We start from the raw sequence: 15,669 nt of genomic DNA, 5'->3' as shown, positions 1-15,669 counted from the left end.
CTTGTGGTGGCTAAACCATTGTACCTCATCGAAGCACCGATGTTGTACCAGAGGTCCTATCGAGGATGCACGTAATACCCCAAAAATCATATTTTGAAATAATAATAAATAATTGTGGTTGGTACATAACAATTAACAAAAACCCTTTTTACAAAGTATACTTGCCTCCTTATTCTACTAAAATAATTACCTTAAATTAAATAATTAATAAATAAAATAAACCTAGGTTGAACGTTTGACCCATTCTTGGAACGTTCGATATGGAACCCTACTCGAATGTTTGAAGTGTCTTTGGAACATTCAAGGTGGACCCCCTTCTACGTGTGTTTAGAATAGTATGCCAAATGTTTGAGCTCGTACACTAAACTTTCGATGTTGCTTGAAAAACAATTTTAACCTAGTATTCACCTTATTCAGTTTTATCCCCTCAACCCTTTCCTTTTAAAACCATCTCCACGCTCCTCAGATGCCTCCACATCCTTGATGCACCCATTCTACCATATTTTTTGAGTGAGAGAGAGATCTTAGAGAGAGGAGGTGTTATTGGTGTGTTATAGCTTCATTGAGGTAAAACCTGAGCTTCAAACTCGTTTTTCATATTATTAATATCCTGATCATGTGTTGTAATGAGTCTTCAATGTATCATGATGTGCTCATAATCATCTCCCTTAAAAATGAATGTTCTTTAAAAAGCTAGGATTTTACACTTATTTTTCGTAAACCTTCGTGATGGCATGATTTAACATGTTGCATTCAAGCTATTTTGAGCCTTGGTTCTAAGGAAGAATGGTCTGAGTTTGAGTTTGGATATTTTCATGCATTTTGGTACCTCTCGAATGTTTGCTGCAGTTGACCGAACGTTCAATCTTTGTTGGTCGAATGCTCGACCTTGATACCGAATGATCGAAAGTGGCCAGAAATGGGTAATTAGGGTTTTAATGATATGTTAGAATGCTAAGGTCATATTTAGGGTTTTTTTTATATGCATGAGTTAGGGCTCTCATTGTATTATGTTTAATATTAAGATATGTTTCGCAATAGCGGGAGTTCGAGATGTACAAGCCCTTGGATGAGCGTTTGAGGTAAGTAAATACTTACAAAACTCATCTTGTTTTAACATGTGATATGTCAATGGACTGATCAAGATTTATCCTTGTAATGATATACCATGAGCCTACTATTTTATACTACTTCATGATGAGTAATACTTATATTACAATGTTAATAAATGAACAATATTTGCATCGTATGACATGGTACATCGGTAAGCGCGGTAGAAGAGCAATAGGCTTACTATACAGGCTTGACCTTATGGTCATAGAAGTTACTTGAGATGATGATGGGCCTTGGATCCAATGATTTTTTTGTGATCAGCGCACCATACCCGAATGGGGGTCACGGTTACGGCTTTGCTAGTAGCATGGGCCACTCGAGGTCAGACTCAGTCGGACTAGTAGTATATGACAATATGCGTACAATATCTGGAGCACTAATGTTGTATTACAGGTTCCTCAGGATAGCGCCAACCTTATCGGAAATGGGATAATATCCTGGGCAGACCATATGATAAAGATCTACAACCTAAATTACTTATATATATATTAAAACCCACATTTAAAATTCTAGAAATATCTAGTGTTACATGAGGCTCATTTTGAGGTAAGTAAAATTTATTTACTAAGTCATAGACTTACGTAGTTATTTTTGTTTCACTATGAAACACCTTAGTGTTTTGCAGGTTAGCAGGTTTCATGTTGATAGGGTGAGAAATTCTTTAGGATGAAGACACCAAGCGAATGGATCATATTGTCTAGTTTGGGTAATTAGAATTTAACTGTTATAGTAATGTCTGTTTAGAAGCTTGAGTCTATGTTTTATGATATATAAATATGCTTTGTGGATTTAGAAATAAAAGTCTCATATCATGATTTCCGTTTTCGCATGCCTTTCTACTCTAATAAATGTAAGGGTAATTTCCCCCAACCAATTACTAGTTAATTGCATTGAGGACATCGCCAATAACCCTCCAAATTAAGTAAATACAATTACTTAATTTTGGGGCTATTACAAAGCACAAACCTCACCGTAAGAGGGTAAAGGGTATGGGTAAGCCATACATGTTCACATATGTTATCATATATTATTGTTAGTATAATGCATCAACATGATTTTTTGTCTTGTTATTTTGACAAACACCCTATCTGTAACACTCAGTATTTTAAGATATTGAATAAAATATCTTAAAATATGATTTATGACCTAATAATAAGGAAAAATAATAAATATGAATATTTATGAAAATAAATATTCATTTATTAAGGAGCTTTTATAGTTCTAGTTTAATAAAAGTTCAAACAGACCTTAAACTTTGGAATAATGAAAATAGGGTCAAACGAACTCCGTTTTGGTTGATTCAAATCCAGAACGTTCTTCTAGAAGTCCTTTAGCTACCCTCCAAATTTCATAATTTTTGGACTTTGTTAAGGGTATGAAAACATCTGTGAAACATACTACCCTTAAATAGGACGAAAATTCAGATATATATAATTTGTGGGCCCATTTTATGCCTACATGAACTCAACCCAGTCCACATGCCAGCCCAGCCCTCACATATAAGCCCATGTTCACACTCCAACCCGTTCCACCTTCAATTGAAACAAAAGAAACGAATTGGTTCAATTTAGTTAGAAATCAACTAAATAGTTAGTTAGAGATAAGAGGCATATTTTTTTTTTGAGAAGCTTCCATGGATCAAACTTGCTGCCCAAGTAGCATTCCTGACCCTTGAATTTGATCTCTCTCAAGCCATCTAAGCCGTCCAAGCTCCTTTAAAAAGGGTGGTGCAGCTCCCTTCTTCCACGCACCTCCTTTTTCTTCTTTCTTTTTCGGTTTGCAGCAACTCTTCCTCCCGTCTTCTCTAAAATTCTGCAGTGTTTCTCTCTCTCTCTCTCTCTCTCTCTCTATTTTCCTGGTTTTACAGCAAGATCCTCTCCATCTCTGCCTCTCGATCAACAGCAAAACAGAGAAAAGAAGATCTATTCTCTTCTCTTCCTCGGTACAGACCAGTAGTAGAAAACCCAGCACCTTCTCTTTTAAGTTGAAAAATCTCTCTTCCTCTTCCTCTTGGCTTTACACGTGAAGCCCAAGCCTTAAACTCTCTCACCGTAAGTCTCTCCCTCAACTCTCTATTCTTCTCTTAGGGTATGTGTGCGTGTGTTTGGCTATGCAAAAACAAAAGAGAAGAGAAGAAAGAAAAGAAGAAGAGATAAAACGTTCTAGATCTTAAAGATAAAAGAAAGAAGAAGAAAATATATAAGGAAAATGATATTTAGTTTTAAATAAATTGTTATTTTAATATTTTGGTGATTTTATAGTTTTTATTATTTTGAGTATCTGATATTTTAAGTTGTGTTTTAACAGGGTATTTCAAGTGGCGTATTTAGATAATAAATCACGCTGTTATAATGCCTGAGTAAAATGTCACTATTTTACAAAAGCGTCGTTACGCCGCCCAATTGTTTTACAATATTTTTAGGCATTAATAATAATAATGACGTTAACGTTATTCTGCTCAACTTTATAAAAAGATAACAATGGAATTAATTATGTAGTTATTCTAATCCACCTGTTTTTAAAGTATAAAACCCGTTAATTATATTAACGAAGTTATTAAGTTTATTTGATATAAAATAAGTCATATATTGGCTTAAACATATTTTGGTATCTCACTATTTCAGTTAAAATAACTGAAACAGTACTTGCCTTAATATTAGTTGATTTAAGGTTAAGTTATTTTGGGTTGCAAAACTCTATTTTAAAAATTATGAATTTTAGCTATTTTATCTATTTTTATAAAATGTGTATTTTGGCTATTATATATAAATGCTATTATAATGCCGCGTGAATATTTAATCAATTTTATATGCCATTATAATGTCCAAATGACATTATATTGATTAAAGATCAAAAATGGAAAAAGAAATATTATGCTTAAGGATCTTAATAAATACCGTAATAAATTATGCATAAAAGATTAGTAATAAAATGTAATTGGACATATTGTAGATAATTAGGAAATTATATTAAGGTTTAAAAGTCAAGAATGAAAATAGGATTAAAATGCATTTGTAGTGAATTATACTAATTCACTATTTGCTTGTATTATATATGTATATATTACAATGATTATATCTGTGAACGCTTTCCTAAAGCCAGAAGAATTACTGTGAGTATTTCTTACTCACTGAGGATGATACGTGTGGTTTAGTCTTTAATGACTAGTGATTGCTGTTTTATTTAATTGTATGCATATGGTTTGACATTTGATAAGTTTAACATGCTTTGGTTGAAATTATGTATCTGATGTTGTTTGCATGATTATACTGTGGTAAAGTTATGAGTTATGAATGGGTTAATAAAAAGATTGGAGGTTTAGGTATCAAGGCGTCAATGAATTGAGGATACCAACGGATGAACTGAGGTTTAGATACCAAGGTGTCAAACAATTGACTAAACCAGTGGGTAAACTGAAAATTTAAGTACCAAGGCATCAATACACTGATAAAACCGACGGATAAACCAAAGGTTGAAGGAATAATGGTAATAAGCTAGCGGGCACAAGGCCTCGTGGTAGACTGGCGAGCACAAGGCCCTAAGAACCAACAAGCTTTACAGTTTAAGGAGTACAAGACTCATTCATAGATAACCCCTTAGCTAAGCACAAGGCTTTAGCAAGAATGAATGCAATTATATGACTTAAGTAAATAAAGAGCTAAAGTAAATAAATGAATGTGATTAAATGTATGTGGATATAACTGTCATCATTTGATTGCATTGTATATAGTTAAATAAATCAGTGTATCACTGTGGTTGAGGACTGTTGACTGGCTCGACTACAGCATATGATTGTGGTGTTAACCACAATCATATGTGAGTTTTTGCATGAATAAAGGAAGCAGCTTAAGGGCGAGACTTTTAGTGTATAATCATTATTTGGAGAAAACAGTATTTATGTATTTATTAAGTGTCGCATGTGGCACATATTGTATTATTTTGGAATGTAATTATTATATCAGAACAAAAGGTTATTATTTTTAAGGTTATTCAGTCAACTTTGATGTGTCATTGTTAAAGAAAAATTATATTCCGCTACAAATTTATAACTCTGATGAGATTGTAAGGTCACGTGGAAATCGAAAAATTTTCACTTACGTTTTTTTGTAAAAAGCGGGGCTTTACACTATCACAAATGTAAAGCCCACGGCAAATGGTAAGGAAAGCTACAGCTCCTACAAACCCGTTAATTGAAGTTACCTTTCTAAACGAGAGGAGTGCATGAAGAAAATAAATAAGACTATGCATATAAAGTTGTCATCATATCATTGCATTTTGTGCTTCTAGATAAACCAGTAACCTTTATATTATTGAAACAATTGACTCACTCAATTATAGTATGGGATTGTGGTGATAACCACAATCACATCAATGATTATGTAGGACAGGAGGAAGGTCAAGACTATTAGAATCATTATGCCAATCCTGATACTTATGGATGAGGCTATCTACTGTCTCTTTCGTGTGATAGACTACCTCGCTTAGTCTATCTTTTGTATATATGCTAGACTTATCATTTACATATTTCTTTTAATATGTAATTTTTACGTTATGGTTTGTATTAGGTTAAAACAATGGTTACATAGTATCAATGTCGCATGTGGCACATATGTTACCGCTTTAGTGTGTATTTATTATGTAAGAACACGTTGTTCATATCTATTTATATTAAGGTATTTTTGACAAGCTCTAATGTGTTATAAGGGAATCGTCTCTCTCATTTAAAAAATAAAAAAAAAAATAAAAAAAAAAAAAAGAAAAAAAAAAAAAGACATATATATTTTTTCGCTGCAAGTTTTATGGTCTCTAATGTAGTAATGTCACGTGGTTATTCAGATATAATCCCTTACGCCTTTTTGTAAAAGGTGGTGAGTTACAAAATCAACTTTTGGTTATCTATTTTTATTAGCTGGATGACCAATCTCATGGAAAAGTGCAAAACATACCATCATTGCTTCATCCACAATGGAAGCTGAATTTGTGATATGCTTTGAGGCCAAAGTTCGTGGTTTATTGTTGCCAAACTTTATTAATTTCAAGACTTGGAATGTCGACACTATTGCTAAGCCACTGAAAATTTATTGTGATAATTCTGCAGCTGTGTTTTTCTCAAAGAACAACAAATATTCTAATGGTGCTAAGCATATGAAGCTTAAATATTTTGTTGTTAAGGAAGAAGTTCATAAACAACGAGTGTCTATAGAACATATTACTACGACGCTCATAATTGCAGATCCATTAACAAAAGGGTTACCACCAAAGACATTTAAGGAACACGTTAACAAAATGGGTCTTGATTGTAACCCGTTGTGCCTGTAATAGTTATGGATTGCATAATGTTTGTTTATGTTATTAGACACTTTTGAGATCTCATTAATTATGTTTATGATATTTCTTGTTTTCCAATTTGCACGTACATATAAGATTGGATGATTGACAACATGAATAGTCTTTGACAAAAGACAATTTTTGTTGGACCATTTGAGACACTTCTCATTTATGAACCATGATTGAACCGGTTGCTAGTGTCGCTGTACATGGAAGGGATTATGTTGCCTTTTGATGTACAACTTCCATGACTCACAGTAGTAGGTTGTTTGATTATAGAAATGTTTATGATGACCAACTTAAAGTAAGGACAGATTAGATTTTTTGTGCACCTCATGTTAAACCTCTTATTGAGTCTAAAACATTATTAGTCATAGGGGCCAAGTGGGAAAATGTAAGAATTTAATGCTCCACATGACATGGCACATATGATTATTTATTAGACTCCTAATGTCTTAAGGTTATTTAATTGCCATTAATAAACTGTTGGTTAATTAATTAAGAAAAGTTGTTTCGTATTTAATTCTTACTTAATTTGATGGGAAGTGGAATTAATGATGAATAAGGAAACCGGTCATCTCTTTACCCTATAAATATGCACAATATCCATTAGTTTTATACATCCTAAAAGGAGGGTCAAGTAAGAGAAACCATTTCCTAGTGTTTAGGCTTTGAGAAGCTAGATTTTATTGCTATGGATTCTAGTATGTTTCTTTTATCCATTTATTATGAAAATCATGATAGTTAAGATGTTGGAAGTTATAAAATATTATGTAGAATTATTTAACAGAAGGAACCACTCGATCTTAGCTTAAGTAGACATCTAGCGGACCATTTTGCTCCAACTCTGCTGGAATATATCCTGGCTTGAGCCAAGATCAAGCAGATAATCAAATATGTAGATTTGGTGCAGGAAATGCCGAGATATGCCAGCTGGAGTATATATTTACACCACAAAGGAAATAATTCATCAAAGGAAAGAACGTACATCATCTCAAGATGGAAATTAAGCACACTCATGCAATACAAAACAAGTCAATCATGCACAACCACTACAAAAATTTTGTGAAATTGCCACGTGCATTTTGACACGTGTACGGCACTGTACACGTGTCAAAATGTTTGCCACGAGTATTTTGACACGCGTCTTACGCGTGTCAGATGTGCAAGACTCTAATTGCACATTTTGACACGTGTATTGAAATACACGTGTCAAACCGTTTGACACGTGTATTTGCAATATTCGTGTCAAAACGTTTTTTTTTAAAAAAAAAAAAATCCAAATTGAATTTTTAAAACTTAAATTTGGAATTTTTTTTCAATTTAATTTTGTTATTGTTTATTTAAATTTATTTGGGTTAATAAATTTTTGTTTTTTTTTCCAAATTTTATTATTTTCGACGACAAAAATACAAAAAAAAAAACAAACAGTACATTATTAGAGAGAGAGAGACGTAGAGATCCAGAGAGAGAGGGAGGCAGAGAGAGATAGGGAGAGAGAGAGAGAGAGTAGAGAGAGAGAGACATAGAGATACTGAGAGAGAGATAGGGAGAGATACACACACACACACACACACACACACACAGAGTGTGATGTCCCACATCGCCTGGGAATGAGGATGTGCTTATATGTATAAATGCACCATTTATGACACAACGCGTTTTAAAGCCGTGATGGTCATGAACCTATCAGAACTCCGCAGTTAAGCGAACCGCTGCGAGAGCAATCCCAGGATGGGTGACCTCTTGGGAAGTCTAATATGGGGAGCCAAAAGCGGACAGTATTGTGTCATTGGGGGTGGGTCGTTACAAATGGTATCAGAGCCATTGCCCAGCCTGAGATAGTGGGAGCGTGCACAAGCCCAATGAGAGGGACGCCAGCGGGGAAGCTGGGTCCAAAGAGGGGGTGATTGTGACGTCCCACATCGCCTGGGAATGAGGATGTGCTTATATGTATAAATGCACCCTTTATGACACAACGCGTTTTAAAGCCGTGATGGTCATGAACCTATCAGAACTCCGTAGTTAAGCGAGCCGCTGCGAGAGCAATCCCAGGATGGGTGACCTCCTGGGAAGTCTGATATGGTGAACCAAAAGCGGACAATATTGTGTCATTGGGGGTGGGTCGTTACAGAGAGAGACCGAGAACCGAGCAGAGAGAGCTGGAGAGAGGGCGGCTCACCGGCGGGAAGGGCGGATGCGCGGTGGCCAGAAGCTGGCCGCTACGGCTGTGATGGAGAGGGAGAGAGAGAGAGGTAGAGAGAGAGAGACCGAGAACCGAGAACCGAGCAGAGAAAGGTGGAGAGAGGGCGTCTCACCGGCGGGAAGGGCTGATGCGCGGTGGCCGGAAGCTGGCCGGCGCGGCTGTGACGGAGAGGGAGAGAGAGAGAGAGAGGGAGAGAGAGAGAGAGAATTCAGATCGGAAATGGGTTTCTGCTACCCATTTCCGATCTATATATATATATATATATATATATATATATATATATATATATATATATATATATATATATATATATATATATATATATATATATATATATACGCGGGAAAAAACACATATAACCGGGAGAAAACACATATACACGTTCTGGCCAAACAGTACACGTGCCCAATCCGGGACGTGTATTTAAATACACGTCCCTAATTGTTAAAATTCTATTTAATTCAAAAAAAATTATATTTGGAAAAAAATAACAGTTGGACACGCGTATTAAATACGCGTGTCCAATTGGACATGCGTATTTAATACTTAAATACACGTCCCTAATTGTTAAAATTCTATTTAATTCAAAAAAATTATATTTGGAAAAAAAATAACAGTTGGACACGTGTATTACATACACGCGTCCATTTGTGGACACGGTACAATTAGACACGTGTATTAAGATACACGTGTCTAATTGGACGCGTGTCTACAGTAATCGGTACTGTAGACACGCGTCCAATTGTTGTGATTTTTGTAGTGAACTAAAATGGATATGTATCTCACCCTACTTATATAAATTTGTACGTAATACTTGTACAAGTTTTAGTGTGTCAAAAAATATATCCAAGTTCTTCTCCGTATTTTTCATATATTAATTATAAGTAAATAAATAAATTTTCATTCACCATATAACTTCCCCTTGTATCGACATACAACTGTTTGTAAAATGATCTCTTAAAAGTTTATGGAAAGGATCGTGTCATGGGCGAACTTTAGAGCGCTTATTTTTGTTTTTAACTGAATACAAAGCTGAAGACGTAAAATAGGATGAACGTCCTTACACCTGATTTGATACAAAGGACGATGTTTATTTATCAGGATTTTCTTCAATATTGAGCAAGTTCTTTCATAGCACCGAACCCAGTTTGCCTCTGAAACCTGCAAGCTTTACAAAGAGGTGAATAGAGAGATAGAGTCTGGTACTTGTCCTCCCCACCCATCATTGGCATGGGAACCCCAATCTTGACAGGGCTAACATAGTCTGGTCTGTATGTCTTACCCAACACTCCCTCAACAAGATCTGTTAGGTTGGAAAACCTGAACTGCGTCTCCAAGTGAGCAAAAGCATCATCTGCCGGTAACTGGTACTTGTGAACCCAGTTTTCTTTTTCTCCAATGGGTCTCACCCTAATGTCTATTTCAACCAGCCTAGCAATGGAAACTCTTATATTGTTAGCATCGTCGGTTCTTTCAACTATAACTTCTCTTGTTTCACCATTAGTCCTCCATTCAGCCTCTCCATCAATAGCGATGTCAACAGCCTCACCATCCCAACTTACAGTGAGAGCATCAACATTGTCGTCCCATTTTGAGACTCTCTTTGCTGCAATGACAATGGTGTGAGTGTCAAACATGATAGCCAGGGCTTGGACCCACGTAAAGTCACGAGTCCTTCCTTGTGGTCGGCTTCCGATGAAATGGGCATTGACCTGGAGGTTATCATCTGAAACAATGGCAAAGTTTCCGCCCTTTGCTCCATGGAAGTAGAACATTACACCATCCCCACCAACAAACCGAGGATCATAACAGAGGGAGCCATATCCGTTGCAGTTGGCTCTTCTCCCTGCCAAATGGCACGAACTCGGTGTTAGTTGAGATTCAATATATATTTGCCTGCTTTTAAAGAGGAGACGTGACATACATCATCTTCTTGTCCTTATCTCATCTTCACACTTCTCAAAATTATTATTAGATCTGTGAGGCCATGTGAGAGATACACATGAACTCCACAAATTTAATGGTAATTTTGAAAAGTAGGGGATGAAAGAAGGACTATGAGAAGAAATAAATCATTTTTCTTTAAAGAGAAATGCTTTCTCCTACCCTTCTCATATCCTTCTATTTTGAAGATCAACCATAGGATGCGTAAAAATTCAATAGTTAATTTTCAAAAAATGAAGATGGGAGGATCCAATTAGTGTACTAAATAAAATGTCTCGCTTTTAAATACGCTCTCGACGTTTGCAATAGAGACACAAAATAAGGTGTACGTTAAATGTAATAAATAATTGAAGTAATAAAGAAGATAGAAAAAGTTCGTTGGAAAGGATGCTTACACTTGCAAGTGACTTCGCACTTGCTACTGCAGTCGACAAAGCACCCCTTCGTCTTCTTGTTGTGCTTGGGCTTCCTCTTCGGGCATTGAGATGGACACTGCAGGGTTTTGGAGTTGCATGCCCCCTTTGCATTGCAGTTAGCTCGTTCCTCTCCCGTTTTTGCCGGTGCCAGCAATTTGTAATCTGTTGTGTCATTGCCGCTGTTCCCATTACCATTGCCATTGCCATTGTTGCCACTCGCACCCTGAGCAATGATCACATCCATGGAGAGGACTAGAATAAAGAAAGCCAGCAAAATGCATGACTTTATTTTATCCATCTCTATGAATTATATGATGTATAATGTAACTGCACTTTCGCTTAATTATTTCTCTTCCCTTTCTGTAGATTCCCTATTGCTATGAGAACGGAGGAAAGAGATGGAAAGGGTAGAGGGTGCAAAGGGGGCCTTTAAAAGACTGTTCTGGTGAGAAATAGGCCTTGGAGTTCGCCTTAATTCAGGTGGCTTTTCTTCTTCCTCTAAATAAACAGCTAAGAAAGAGCTCTTCTACAATCATTCCTTATAGATATATTGCTAGCTTTGAGTATATATAGAGGTTTTGAGTATTTTTTAAGAAAAAAGACACATGAAACTTGACAAAGCTTGTGCTTGCGTAAGCTTGTGATAAATTAACCACTTGGTAAGACAGCAACATTTTCTCCGAGGTCTTAGGTTTGCAAGAACCTTAATTAAAAGGTTTGGCTTTTTGAAATGTGGTTCATATACATTTTTCTGCATGAGACTTCATATTCCGCCAAAAGTTTTAGTTGAAATTATTAAAGTGTCCCACATCGCTAAGATTTTCTTCACCTGGATACTTTATAAGCTATGGTGTTTCCTTCTCTCTCAATGCGTCTTTTGAGAATGTTAATTGGCTCATTGACTTTTACATGGTATCAAAACTCCAAGTTTCTTATGATGATGGATATTTTCCTCCTGTTGTTTACGTATTTGGTCATTAATATCTACACGTGAGGTGGCATGTTAAAGTGTCTCATTTCGCTAAGATTTCCTTCACCTAGGTACTTTATAAGTCATGGTGTATCCGTCTCTTTTAATACGTTTTTTTGAGAGTGTCAATAGACCCATGAACTTTTACATAAACTTTCAAAATTAAGTGGGTTGACTTTAAATTAAGAAGAAATTAATTAATGAAGAAAGCTACATGCATATTTTTTTAAAATTTAAACTTAAGCAGGAAAGCAGCCGCTGTTAAAGACACATTTCTTTGTCTGGCTAGTTGAAAATAGCTTGGATCATACCACAATGCTATATTAATATATGAATAGCCTTTGATTGTAATTAAAGAAAAGGGGCATATGAGCCAATTGGCCGGACATATATATGGAGCTTGCGAGCCCTACAATTATGGACCTCTAAAACCGTAGGAAGCGTATACATTTTTTTTTTCCCTCTAATTAAAAAGTGCAAGCAGAAGAGATTAATTGTGACTATTCTACTTGAGCGTGATTATAATAACATTTACTTGCTAGAAGCCGCATAGAAAAGACCTAAACGATCGAAACCACATGACGCTCCCTCAAATATTTGTTAATATAATGCCGTATTAGCTAAGCTACGGCTAATGTTCAAATGACACAAAATTCAGGTTATTAGGATGGGAAATGATTTTTGGGGACGTTTTTCTGTCCCCCAACACTACAAAAATCACTTCATTTTGCCACGTGCATTTTGCCACGTGTACAGTGTCGTACACGTGTCAAACAGTTTGACACGTTCATTTTGACACGCGTGAGACGCGTGTCAAATGTGCATGTCACTAACTGCACAATTTGACACGTGTATTCCAATACTCGTGTCAAAATGTTTTGACACGTGTATTGTAATACACGTATCAAATTTGACACGTGTATTACAATACACGTGTCAAATTTAATTTTTTTAAAAAAAAAAAAAATTAAAAATACAATTAAATAATTAAATTTAAATTTTATTTAAATAAAAAACTGAATTTGGATTTTTTTTTTTTAAATTTAATTTTGTTATTGTTTTTTTAAATTTATTTGGGTTAATTAATTTTTTTTTTTTTTTCAGATTTTATAATTTCCGACCACAAATAACACAATATTTATTTATTTTACCCAAAAACAGCACGAAATCATATTACACAAACCAATAGTTAATAAAATATTCGTTAACAAGCAAATATTTACGAACAAAAAATAATTACACAAAATATCTACAAATCTGAAGGGCGTCCCTGCGAATCACGAGGTACTGTCCCAGGCGTGTTCTCGCCAACCGGCGATTGCTGCGCAATGAATGGTGTAGCGGGCGAAGGTGTAGCAACAGTGGAGTGCTGGCTTAGCTGTCGTCCAACAGGCGACAACGTACCAACTGTTGTCGAATTACCTGCAAATAATATAGACAATTAAAGTATATAATATTACTTGCAAAATTAAAGGGGTAATGAAAACAAATTGAAATTAATTTTGTCCTACACACAATATAAATCATACCTGCAGATACACTACTAACAGACGACGTACTACCTACGTGTGCAGGTGAAAACTGAGCACCAAGACATGGTGCTGATACTCCCATGGAGGACATGAAGACCTCAAACTGTCGCATGCGCTGCTCTATGCCGTCGAACTATTGCACGCGCTGCTCCAACCGGTCATTCCTCGCTCGCTCAGCCTGTAGCTCCGCTTGGATCTCTTCCATCTTCCGAGACTGTTCGGCCCAATCCCGAGACGTGCCCTGAGATGGTCCCCCCTGTGACCGAGGCCTATATGAGAAACATGTCCCCCGAACAGGTGTGACGTTCGGCCCAACCTGCCGAACCCTCCCTGCATACTCAGGCCTCCCAACCGCCTGTTCGTAAGCGTCGTTCGGTGCCCAACGCACCGTGTCTGCAGAGACGCTTTGCGTGGCTGCTGGATCACTGGATAAACTCTGCGTCATCCTCTCTTGTACGTCGTCAACATGAAAAAGTCATATATTGAATAATGACATATCACACATAATTTAAAAATATTAGTAAATTAAATCAGTAGCATACGCATAGGACCCGTGTACGTTCGTTCACGTAAGTGCCGTCCTTCCTTATGTGGGTCTTCACGAACGACGCGGCGCGAGTGGGGGGCGTGCCAGATGTACATGTCTGTCGTCATGCAGTTGACATATATAACAAACAGATAGTGATAAAAATAGTATAAAGAAAAAGAAAAACAATTACCAACAAATATGAAAAACATAAACATATATATTTTCATACCTCCTCGTGATTAAATCTGGCATAACTTTTAGATCCCGCACAATGGGGAAGGTCATTCTGCTCCCGCAACCTCTTCATCCGTTCAGAGGTTGCCTACGCATTGAACATGAAAATAAAAATGTAAGCATTGACACACTTAAATTAAAACTAAAATTAAATGAACTGTTATTAAAAAATAGTTGACATTTTTTTGGCCTACATACGATTTTATGCTCCCTGCACCAATCTCTCAGCAGGAACTCTACATCTGCTGCATCATACTCCTCAAAAAAATTGTCCGGCATTCTCGCACGGATACTCTCGGGCGTGTCACCGTCTCCAATACATAGTTTGGTTTTGAACCTCGACTTCCACGAGCGGTGCTTACGGCCAATATCATTCAACGCCTCCTGTTGTGCCCTACGCGCGTCTACTGATACATGTAGATAGAACTCCTCCTGCACATTCAATCAAAGCATTATAGGTTTAAAAACTTCAAGAAAAACATTAATCTAAAGTTTAATTCAAATAAATAATTAAATTATATTCATAAACATACCATCAGCGCGTCCCACATTGACTGCTTAATCTGCTTATTTACCCTCGCTCATTCGTCCCTCATGTGTATGTAGGACCCACTCCTGATCATCTTTCCCTCTGCCCGCCGAAAACGATTGCAAGCTCGTCCTACAGGTTGTATAGCAGCATTGTACTGCAATACAACCTTCTTCCCCCTCGGGAGCACCCAGTTTCTCGCTGGGTCGTCAATCACCTCATAGTAAATGGTCCCGTCTGGGTTGTACCCTAATGAAAAAAATATTCAACATTTAATTGGTTAACAATAAATAACATATATATATATATATATATATATATATATATATATATATATATATATAAACAAATTGTAATCAAATAGTTATTTTTTTCCAAACAAAAAAAAAATATGTTGGTAACATAATATGAGTTTTAAGGATGTCTAAATATGTACTTACCCATCAACTGAATCTGCTCAATCCCTATGTGCTGGGTCGCTGGGTCGCCTGCAACCTCCTCGCCAACTCCTCCGGCTGGTGGAGGCTGCTGATCATCATCTGAATCCATACCCTGGGGGCTACCGGGGGCCAACTGATCGGTACCCAACATCGCAACGTCCTCCTCATGGGTACTCTGGCTCCCCCCCACATCTGGCATCTGACTCTCACCGGAAATTGGTTTAGGGTTTATTAGGATTTACGGTTTAGGGTTTAGGGTTTAGGGTTTGTTATGGTTTAGGGTTTAGGGTTTGTTATGGTTTAGGGTTTATGGTTTAGGGTTTGTTAGGGTTTACGGTTTAGGGTTTAGGATTTAGGGTTTGTTATGGTTTAGGGTTTAGGGTTTAGGGTTAGGGTATAAATTTAGAAATTGTAGGATTTTTTTTTTT

General features: G+C 36.5%; 1 protein-coding gene across 1 annotated transcript; it reads right to left on the bottom strand.

Annotated features, from left to right (window-relative positions):
- Window positions 1-9,636: 9,636 nt before the first annotated feature.
- LOC133878657 (uncharacterized) lies at window positions 9,637-11,378 on the bottom strand. Its single transcript, XM_062317231.1, has 2 exons — window positions 10,987-11,378; window positions 9,637-10,493 (listed from the first exon to the last, which is right to left on the bottom strand). Exons 1-2 carry the CDS (start codon window positions 11,303-11,305, stop codon window positions 9,757-9,759), a joined length of 1,056 nt encoding a protein of 351 aa, XP_062173215.1. The 5' UTR covers window positions 11,306-11,378; the 3' UTR covers window positions 9,637-9,756.
- Between the last annotated feature and the right edge of the window lie 4,291 nt (window positions 11,379-15,669).

Source organism: Alnus glutinosa, chromosome 9 (assembly GCF_958979055.1).
Source record: "Alnus glutinosa chromosome 9, dhAlnGlut1.1, whole genome shotgun sequence".
In the NCBI taxonomy this organism is placed as follows: Eukaryota; Viridiplantae; Streptophyta; class Magnoliopsida; order Fagales; family Betulaceae; genus Alnus; species Alnus glutinosa.
This window is presented reverse-complemented; position numbering and strand designations above follow the sequence as displayed.